Genomic DNA, 10451 nt, shown 5'->3' with positions numbered 1-10451 from the left:
ATATTAATAGTATTTTTATGCCTGAGTTTTATGATCTGAGATAATCGATATCATCATGATGGAATGACAATAATCGGTAGTATTTACTAACTTCTTACATTTTACATAATAATTTTTGTAATTATTTAATTTTCTTAAAATTCACTTTAGTTGAGTATTTTTAATAAAATATCGGAGTGGAGAAATTAAAAATTTCGATTTAAGAGAAAATAACAATTTTTGGTTGCGTCACTGATATGGAGGTAATCGGAAATGTTTTTTGTTTAACTATTAGTTTCGAGTGTTTTAATCCCGAATATCCCCTCAAATACATTACTATGTCACTTTGAAAATAATCATAATAATATAATATTATAGTATATTTTATTAGAAATAATGGAGAATTATAATGATCTGTTTTACATCTTTCTATTTTCCGAACTTAATATGCTTCAAAGAATAGTGACCATCTTTCACATGTTATGAAGTCAAGGATGGCTAGACCAATGATGGACGGGACGGCTGGCACTAGATACCAGATACAACCAACGAGAAAAACATAAGAAAAATCTCGTTAATTCCCCGGGACCCCATAAGCCGAAACATAAATTTCTACCCACGAGGCCAGACTGACCCCAGAAATAATAATGAATAAATGTAATAATTAAGTATCACACATTATAAATAGTTTTATTAGAAAACAGTGTAGTTTTTAATGATTAAAAATATGTATAATCAAATGAAATACTTAATCGTTAGATTCGTATAAATTGCTCAATAGATAACAATACATATTTTAACTCATTTTTTATACAATTTATGATAAAAATAATAAGGGAAAAATCGATATTTTCATTATCGAATAATTCGATTATGGTTATCACTAGTACATATAATTGTTCAATTAACACACTCTACTTATCTATGTCTGTATAGTAGAAATAATATAAATTTATTGATATTTTTTAACGAACTTGTACATTGTTTTTAATGTAGTTTCATGTTGGTTTCTCAAATTAGTTACATTTTTTTATGTATTACTAATACTCAATATTAATTTCAATTTAATTAGTTGAGTTTTTATTTTCATTTGCCAACTATCGTTATTAATTTTTAATAAATTACTAAAATGACTTTATATCATTTCGGCAATTGTGTTACATTACTGTATGTACCGTATTATTTAACATATAAGTATTCAAATTTGTAAGTTTTTGCTAAATTTATTGATGGTAGAGTTTTTAATCTATTAAATAGTTAATTTAATTTTTTGATGTTTAGGTCTGAATATGGAGCGTTTTGGAAGTGTATTCAAGGTGGTATAATTTATGCATTTACACAACTATGTAAAATGCTTATTCTAGCAACATTTTTTCCAACTAATGATGCAGCTATTAGTACACTAAGTTTAGCGGTAAAACAATTTTTGGTATACAATTTTCATGAGATGAAATTTTTCTTAAAGATTTCTTTGTATTATGTCCTTTATAGAATTTTATTAAAAGTTCTGTTGACCTAGCTGATATTGTTGGTATATTTTTTATACTGCAAAGCATTCCAGGGAAAGGCCATGCTAAAATTATTACTGCTGGTGTTGGATGGGCTGGTGCCGAAATACTACTAACAAGATTTCTTCTTTTATGGGTAGGTGCAAGAGGTACTGAATTTGACTGGAAGTATATTCAAAAATGTTTAGAATCAAATATAAATTTGGTGAGTTTTGACATTATAATTTACCATAAGCTCATAGATATAATTTAATCTTTGAAATAGAGCCAAACAATAAATTTTATAAGTAACCCAATAGATTGAGGTTGGTAAGTTTTGAGTTACGATTGTCATAACAAAATCTACATTTGGTATATGGTGCAGAATTTTTTTTTTTTTATATTTGAAATTTAAATGCTTTTTCACATCTATAAATTATTAAGGATAAATAATTTTATTATTAATATTATTGAACATTAATAATTTTTTACAGATGCATCATATTATGACGTCCGCATTGGTATGGTTATGGTCAAGGCATGATTTATCTAAAATACCATCAATTATTTCTCCAGTTGTTGCTGTCATAATTCTAATATTTTTTTCTGTTTATCGAACGCCTGCCATTGATTTACTCAATTTGTGGGTAGTAATGGATGCATGGTCCATAATAGTCCTCAAAGCCATTTACACATTAACAATTAGTCTTATTGTCTTAAAATATTATTCAGGTCTTACATTATTAATTGGGGTATATTAAGAAAGGAATTGACTTAGTATTATTATTTATATTTTGTTTAATATGTATTTATTAATAAAAACATATTTATATTTTTTTATTTCAATTATCTTAATTGATACTAAAGTATAATTTTGTTTTTAATCAAAGAAAATAATGTGCATAAATAACAGATAAATTCAAATATTGTTAAATTTTGAAGATTTAAAGATATCTTGAAGTTAAAGTGTAAGGCCTTCCCACAATCCTCTGAAAAGAAAATTGTAATTATATACTAAATTAACAATAATGTTTTGAAAAATAACATGTTAATTAGTTGTTCTAAGTGTTAAATATTGTTAATAATAAATCATTTCAATATTAGACTATCTGTATATTGTGTAAACAAAATATATTGAGATAATTATAGCTATTCCTAGACTAGAACATCTAGTAATTAAGTTACTTTTGAGGGAATAATGAGAAAATTACTATAAAACTGTACATTTTTCATTAATACCAATAAAACATCGTGATAACTGCTAATGTTATTCAATAATTGTCACAGAATAAAAATTTTCATTTATAATTATGAATTTTATGATCTGTATAAATACATTTACAAACAAATTATAATACACAAAGTCTCAACCTCTTGCAATTCATCACATTAATTCAACTTTATTAATGAAAACTAAAATGGTTGCTTTAAGAGTGATCAATAAATACTTCTTAAAATTATCCATTAATTTTCATTTTTAGTATATCATCCATCATCTATCTTAGTTTCTGTCTTAACTATTTGGGTCGGCTCTACCTTACAACTTTTCAACAGAATTTTTATACTAGCTGTAGATCTGAATATACCTGTAACCTCATTATGGCTGAGGGAACGAGTAAAAGAGCAAGGTGTGTGTCACTGTTAAGGTGGTGGTAATGATCGACAGTGCCATACCACACTCAACCTTGTGCAATTATTATTATTATTAAATGTATTATTGTGCAATTATTATCTAAATACATTAAACCATCTTCTTTGTAATACCTATGATTTTAAAGTAGCTTCAAAAGCCTACAAAATTGACCTCTGTTTGAAAATGTTAGATATGAATTATATATATTTAAATATATATAATTTCATTTACCATGAATGATGAGTGATTTGATTCTCTTATTCTGCGTTCTCTTTCCATTCTGTTTTTTATAATAGACTACAAATAAATAAATACATTACTTTAAATTATAAAAGTTATTTTATTTAATATTGACATACCATTTTTAATTTTTCAATATTGAGTTGTTGACATTTATTAAGTGGTTGCCAAATTTTAATTGTCTTATCCAAACCACTGGTTGCTAAAGTAGGCATATGTGGATGAGGTTCTAATACATTTACCTATTCACATTCAATGTACAGATTATATGTTTATATAAATTAAGTAAATTTATTAGTTGTATTATAGATAAACTTTTTTTTTTCAAAGAAAATCATTGTTTCAAAATTTAAGATTTTTATATATTTTTTTATATCTTATATTAAAAATAGTTAGATTAATTTTTAATTGATTTATAAGTATAAAAATTATATTTTTGAAATTCTCATAACATGTTTTATTTGTTGGTTGAACAATTATTACTGTAAGTTAATTATCAAAAAAGTTACAGCAAAAAGGTCAGTTTTTTTAAACTATTTTACTTAACTTCAGAGGTGTGGGGTGGTACTACTTTTTTATATTGTGCTCAAATTTCTAAAAACACTGAAGATAGCCTACCTAGCTCATTTGGTAACATATTATACTTTAATGTGCAATTATCAGGGTATTTATATTCAACTGGACTAAGTAGATTTTTCTCCCTCTCTGACACTGTGATTAGCTTTTAAAAAGAACATTGTACTTAAATAAATAGGAATAATCATAAAAAAATTGGAGCTCTCTAAAATAAAATTAAAAAAGTATTTTTAGGACCACTCTAATACTTATATAATAAAATTATTTAATATTCTAGTTGATTCTTACTACTCCATTAGCATCTGCATGCTTTTTTTGAACTATTGCTTCAGTCTTTTTATCCCATATAAAAAAGTGACCACAGTCTGACCCAGATATAACGTAGTCACTTTTAGGACCATAAAAATTGACTCCTTTAACTAGTAAAATTATATTTTTAAAAGTGATAAATTTATCTCAATGATTATAATTATAAAGAGCTTTAAAATTAAGTTTTATACTTACTAGTCATTCTATTAAGATGACCTCCATATTGATGTAAATATGTATCCGGTGAACCATTAACATCAAATAAATAAATATCATCTTCACTATATGAGGCCAGAATTTCGGTACCACAATAGTTAAAAACAGCTGAAGTAATGTGTGATTCTCTGGGTCGAGGCCTTGAATAGCTCTAAAAAAGTATTTTTAATGGTTTTTATTTGTATATAAATTTACAAAAACAATTAATTATTTTAATTGTGCATTACATTTAAGCAAAAATAAATTTATTTATTTATGATTTTTAAATTTTACTTTAAAAAAGACAACACAAATTTGAAAATTTATATAAAATCTTAAAGACTATTCAAATTGACCTAATTACTCTTAAAATTTACAATGAAGTACATTAAACAAAGTGTGAATTCAAAATGTACCCTAGATGAAGGAAGTATTCGATGAAATTTTTTTACAGGATCATGAGTTGTTTTTCTCTTATCATATAATCTCACATATTTGTCATCACCAATTACAATAAATTCAAAAGGGTTCATAGGATTTGTGTTGATATCATACAGTCGTACAACGGAACCATTATTACGTCGAATATGTTGTATACTGTAAAACAAACAAATTAAATTGATATAATTCATAATACTATTATTAGTTAAAAACATTTTATAATTTTAATTATATCTATTCATGTTGATATATCATATAATATTTATGTCAAAAAATAATATATTAACAGACCAAGAAATACTTATATTTTGAAAAGTACAATAAATTTGAAAGATTGTCCTAAATTTATGAGTAAGTTTTGCTAAAAATTTTATTAAAAATAATAATTATAATTTTATTGTAAAAATTAAAATAATTATTCTGATTATAAAATTTGTACTTCGAATTAATATAACTTAATAGTATCATTATATATTACTTAGTGGAATTAACATTTTCGTTTATCGGAGATTCACGGATATCAATTGATTTTACTACACCATCTTCACCACAACTTAAAACAACATAGGGCAAATCTTTATGTACGCTAAGTTTATTGCAAGAACGATTATGAGATGCTAAAATTTTGTTAAAATGAACATCACTTTTTCCAACGGCAGAAAGTATTACTAAACCATCACGACCACTTGATACTATACGAATATCACTTTGAGACATCAGAAATTTGGTCTATAAAAAGTATCAATGTATAAAAAAAAAGTAAAAATAAAAATAAAAACAATAGTCTTCTTTTAAAAAGCAATAATCAATGAGTTTATTTATTAATTTATTAATACTGAACATTTTTGATCTATTAAAAAGTTATTTGTAGTAGACAATATATCTCTAGTAAGAGACAAATCATATAAATATGTAGACAACATCATAAGTAATTTATAGATTTTTAATTAAATTAATATTTATATTTTTTTGGATGTAGTACAAGTTCAAAACATAACATCAAATAAAAAATATTTTATTGCTCTTTTATAAATTATAATTTTTATAAATTATACTTATCATAAATAACTTTTAAATCTTCTTCTTCTTTTTTCTCACTTTAATCCCAATTACTTAGGGTCGGCATAAATAACCTTTAAATAACTATAAATATTCTATGCTTACACTTATATTTTACCTTTAATTAAATGTGACTTATTATAAAACATGTTAAATATTCAAAACTATTTTAACAGCCTAAAAGAATCTCAAAACCAGTTCTTATACAAAAAAAATAAATTTATTTTAATATAATTCATGTATTTGTATCATAAAACAGTTTCTCTACTCTTCAAACAATTTGCTTTATTTAACATTAAAATTACAATAGTATTTTAGCGGAATACTAATGTATGAAAATAAAATTAAAAAAATTGTTTAAGAAAAAGAATGTAGAATATATAATTGCACAATCACTTAAAGGTACATGCAGTAGGACCTCATTAAGCTAAACTAATTGGAGCTCTAAGTTGTCAAAATTAATGAAAATCCTAGTAGAATAAAATATCCTTTGAAATAAGTTGATATATACAGTGATTCAATTATCATGAAACACTTAATTAATTGAAAAATAAAAATAATAATTTTTTTAATGGTTTATTTTAGTTCAAGGTTTTTCTCAATGTATCAATCATAAATTAATTGTTATGTTCATTCCTTTTAACTTATATGAATGTTAATTTTAATTTTTCAAATGACAACACACATAATTTTCTAGCTTATTCAATAGATAATGATCTAATTAAGAAAATGACTGGAAGTGAAGAGCGAGTACTATTTTTATAAATGGACATTTCCTAGCTGTACTCTTCCTCTTATCTACATATAAATATGTCAATATTTATTAAAGACAGTTAAATATTTATAATTAATTGCAGTAAAATTAATTTCTTTAATTTTCATTCTAATCCATGGCCTATACTATTATTTATAACACTTTAACACCCAAATGTTTTTTCTAATAATATTAATGAGAGAATAGATAAAATTAAATGAGTTCAAATCACCTTTTTTTAAAATTTGTTTAACAATACTTTAGTTAAATAAAAGTATTGAGGTAGGCTTTTATGGAATAAAAATCCCCTCTATAAATTATCTATACCTAATGATTGGAAAGAATATTGTTAATAATTGCACATTGACTTGCTCATGTTCATATTTGGTGATCACTAATCGCTTTTTTAAAATAGAATATGAATTTAAAAGACATTCACAATTTTTTAAGAATTTGAACAATTTTATGGGCGTTAACATAATTAACAATAATACTATGGTTTCTACAAATTCATGATGATTTGGCATAGTGAAATTGTATAAAAAAAGTAACAATATATACCCATTAAATAATAAGGTACTATATGGGCTAAAGGCTTTCTATCATGTATATTCAAATGTTGATTTAATCACTGGATTAAATTAATAAGAAGATTTGCATATAGATCTCTCAAGAACAAAAAATATTTACATGATGGAGGTACAACTTTTTCATTATTTATACGCCCTCTTATAAACACTAATTATGCCACTAACTGACTTTAATTTGTTTTGTAGAGATGTAAGTTTGTCTGAATTGAATCATTTATATTAATGTATAATTATATAGGCTGCTGGTTAACTAATAATGATTAAAAAAATTTAAATAAACGTATTTATTTGATAAAAAAAATGAGTTTGTTTTTCACTCATTAAATGTGAATGAGAACGAGTTCAATTTTTAGTGAAAGTTCTGAACCTACTTCACTGAATATTAATATTATGTATTATTAAGTGGCCATCCATACTAATGGGGTTTTGGTTAATGAAATTCAACAGTATTTTTGAAAGAAACCTACTATTTTTAGTAAATCTATTAAATTAAGCATATTAAAATTGAACCTCAATTTCTGTGTTTCTAATTTAAACATAATTTTTTAACATATATAAATATAAACATATAATAACCTGAAAAACATGTTCGGAGTGGCCACTATTGTATTTTAACAAACATTTTCCTAATGACCAATTCCAAAGACAAACTTTTAAATCATCAGAGCCGCTTGCTATAGTATCACCAGAAGAATTAAAGTCTAGTGCATTTACACAACCTTGGTGACCTTTTAACTGTTTATTCAATTTAAGTTTTTGGATAGCAACTAAGGAGCGATAAAATTTATTATACCAATTAGTAGGTCTTTTATACTTTCCAATTTCTCTAAAAAAATGAATAAAGAATTAATACAAATAGAACGAGATGTTTTAAGATTAAAATTTGTTTCTACCTGTTATACAATTCTTTAGGAGTACACCAATTAGGTTTAGGCACTTCAACATTAATATTAACATGATTTTGTTCTTGCATAAATGTGATGTTTGAAATGTTAACAGATGAATTATCAGAAGCATCATTTGAATCATCAGTTGTGTTATGCAATGAAGCATCACTCTATAAAATATCAATAGCAATAAAAAAGTTAAATCATTCAAAACCAATAAATTATTAGAATTTACATTTCCAGATGAACTGTATGAATGATCATCTAAATTATTATCACTATCCGATTCATCTTCTGGCTCTAATATTGGATTATCATTTGATGATAATCTAAATAAATGGCTGTAAATAGGAAATACATTATTGTTAGCAAAGATACTAGCATGATCAGAATCTGAACTATCTGTATCTGAATCAGTCATAGTGCTACAACATAAGAAATTATTAAAAAATAAAATAATTTCGCAAGTATAACAAACATATTTTTATTTTAAGAATATTATTATTGGTTTCATACCTCAGAATACAGATATTAATTACAAATATATAACTAATAAATAATATAGATTGCAATCTTAAGCTGAATCAATAATTTTAAACTGAAGTTAAACATTTATTCAAAAATTTATTACTTTTAGTGCTAATAAGATGTTTCATTTCCAAATAAATTAAGTTTTAAATGACTACTACATAGCCTCACAACTGCACAACTATATAACGTAAATAATACATTATTAAATAACAATAAAAAAACTAATCGTAATCATACTTCATATCACGTTTTAAGATAATAGTTAAAGATTGATATTTAATAATAAATTTAAACATGAGTACAACATTACAACCACAGCCTATATGAAAATATATGACTTTTGATATAGTCTGTGTTACAATCATGATTTTATCATAATACATTTGTTATAATGAATAATGATTACCATAATTTTGATAAAAGTAAACTACATATATTATAAGTATAATGTAAATATAAAATCAGAGAAAATTCAGACATTTCAGAAAAGGCATAATAAATTTTATAAACGTCTAAATCAATATTTTGCCAATTTCATGATTCAATTTTTTTTTTTAACATGGTAGTTGCTCCCATGCAAAAGCTTGCGCTGTCATTAACTTTAGTTGCGCTTGTGAATTTTTTAAACTATTAAGTAATTTATATTATTATGTTATAAATACAACACTTCACTTGTAGTGAAAAAAATGAAAATTGTTGACATCCTTAGATTCTTCTTCTTCTTCCTCGCCTTAGTCCCAACTACTTGGGGTTGACCACCCTTATCCTAAACTTCCACTCGACACGATCTCCCACATTCTCTACACTCACATCAGCTGTTCTCATATCGCATTCAATTACATCCCTCTTTCTCTTTTTTGGTCTTCCTCTACCTCTTCCTTCAACATTCATTTCTACAACTATTCTTACGGCTTCCAATTCTTCTCTTCTCATGACCAAACCATCTAAATCTATTTTCTCTCATCTTATCCACGATTGATGCTACACCTGTACTCCCTAATGCTCATTTCTTATCCTATCTTCTCTAGTCACTCCATTCATCCATCTAAGCATTCTCATCTCTGCTACACTCATTCTCTGCTCTACTTTCTAATCGACCGCCCAATACTTTGAACCATACATCATGGCTGGCCTTATTATAGTCTTGTAGAATTTACCTGTCAGCCTCATAGGAATTCTTTTATCGCATAACACACCAGACGCTTCTCTCCGCTTCAACCAGTTTCTTACATCCTCGTCAATACCACCGCTCTTTTGCACAACTGATCCTAAATATTTAAAACTTTCCACCTTTCCAATCACGTCTTCGCCTATTATCACTGGTCTCTTTATTTCACCTACCTCGTGTTCTCCTTTATCAAACTCGTACTCTGTCTTACTCCTATTTATTCTTAAACCCTTTTCTTCAAGACCTGATCTCCACAACTCTAGCCTTTGATTAATTTCCTCCCTATTTTCTATTATTAACACTATATCGTCAGCAAACAACATGCACCACGGCACCTCTCCTTGTATTTCTCTAGTAATTTCATCCATCATTATGAAATTAAGTATAAGCTTAAAACAGATCCCTGATGCACTCTTACTCTTAAGCGAAAACCCTCTGTTACTTCTCCTACACTTTTACCCTGGTACAAGTACCATCATACATATTCTCTATTATATTAATGCATTGGCGTACGCAATGGGTGGGGGGTTGAAACCCCCCCAAAATCTATAAGCTAAGCGACAATTTTGGACCATAAACCATAAGTAATAACAATAAAAAAG

The 10451-nt window shown here is 25.8% G+C and overlaps 2 protein-coding genes across 6 annotated transcripts; one reads left to right on the top strand and one right to left on the bottom strand.

The window, feature by feature from the left end:
• Nucleotides 1-321: 321 nt before the first annotated feature.
• On the top strand, nt 322-2580 carry LOC126896833 (transmembrane protein 147). 2 transcript variants are annotated; one of them, XM_050669945.1, is made up of 4 exons: nt 322-636; nt 1261-1393; nt 1471-1692; nt 1961-2580. In XM_050669945.1, coding segments are annotated over exons 1-4 (624 nt in total). In that variant the 5' UTR covers nt 322-634; the 3' UTR covers nt 2228-2580. The 2 variants fall into 2 exon arrangements, with proteins under 2 accessions (XP_050525902.1, XP_050525901.1); XM_050669944.1 differs by lacking the exon at nt 322-636 and adding an exon at nt 928-1185.
• Nucleotides 2245-9034, bottom strand: LOC126896821 (DDB1- and CUL4-associated factor 8-like). 4 transcript variants are annotated; one of them, XM_050669929.1, is made up of 12 exons: nt 8919-9034; nt 8667-8859; nt 8386-8575; nt 8157-8320; nt 7840-8089; nt 5339-5589; nt 4836-5016; nt 4420-4591; nt 4204-4334; nt 3459-3581; nt 3331-3396; nt 2245-2455 (listed from the first exon to the last, which is right to left on the bottom strand). In XM_050669929.1, the coding sequence occupies exons 3-12, from the start codon at nt 8569-8571 to the stop codon at nt 2411-2413; spliced, it is 1569 nt and encodes a 522-aa protein (XP_050525886.1). In that variant the 5' UTR covers nt 8572-8575; nt 8667-8859; nt 8919-9034; the 3' UTR covers nt 2245-2410. The 4 variants fall into 4 exon arrangements, 3 of the variants coding, with proteins under 3 accessions (XP_050525886.1, XP_050525887.1, XP_050525885.1); XR_007701958.1 differs by having other exon boundaries at nt 3231-3396; nt 8667-9008; XM_050669930.1 differs by having other exon boundaries at nt 8782-9009.
• Nucleotides 9035-10451: the final 1417 nt, after the last annotated feature.

Source organism: Daktulosphaira vitifoliae, unplaced genomic scaffold (genome assembly GCF_025091365.1).
Source record: "Daktulosphaira vitifoliae isolate Bord-2020 unplaced genomic scaffold, ASM2509136v1 Scaffold_1, whole genome shotgun sequence".
Taxonomy (NCBI): domain Eukaryota; kingdom Metazoa; phylum Arthropoda; class Insecta; order Hemiptera; family Phylloxeridae; genus Daktulosphaira; species Daktulosphaira vitifoliae.
This window is presented reverse-complemented; position numbering and strand designations above follow the sequence as displayed.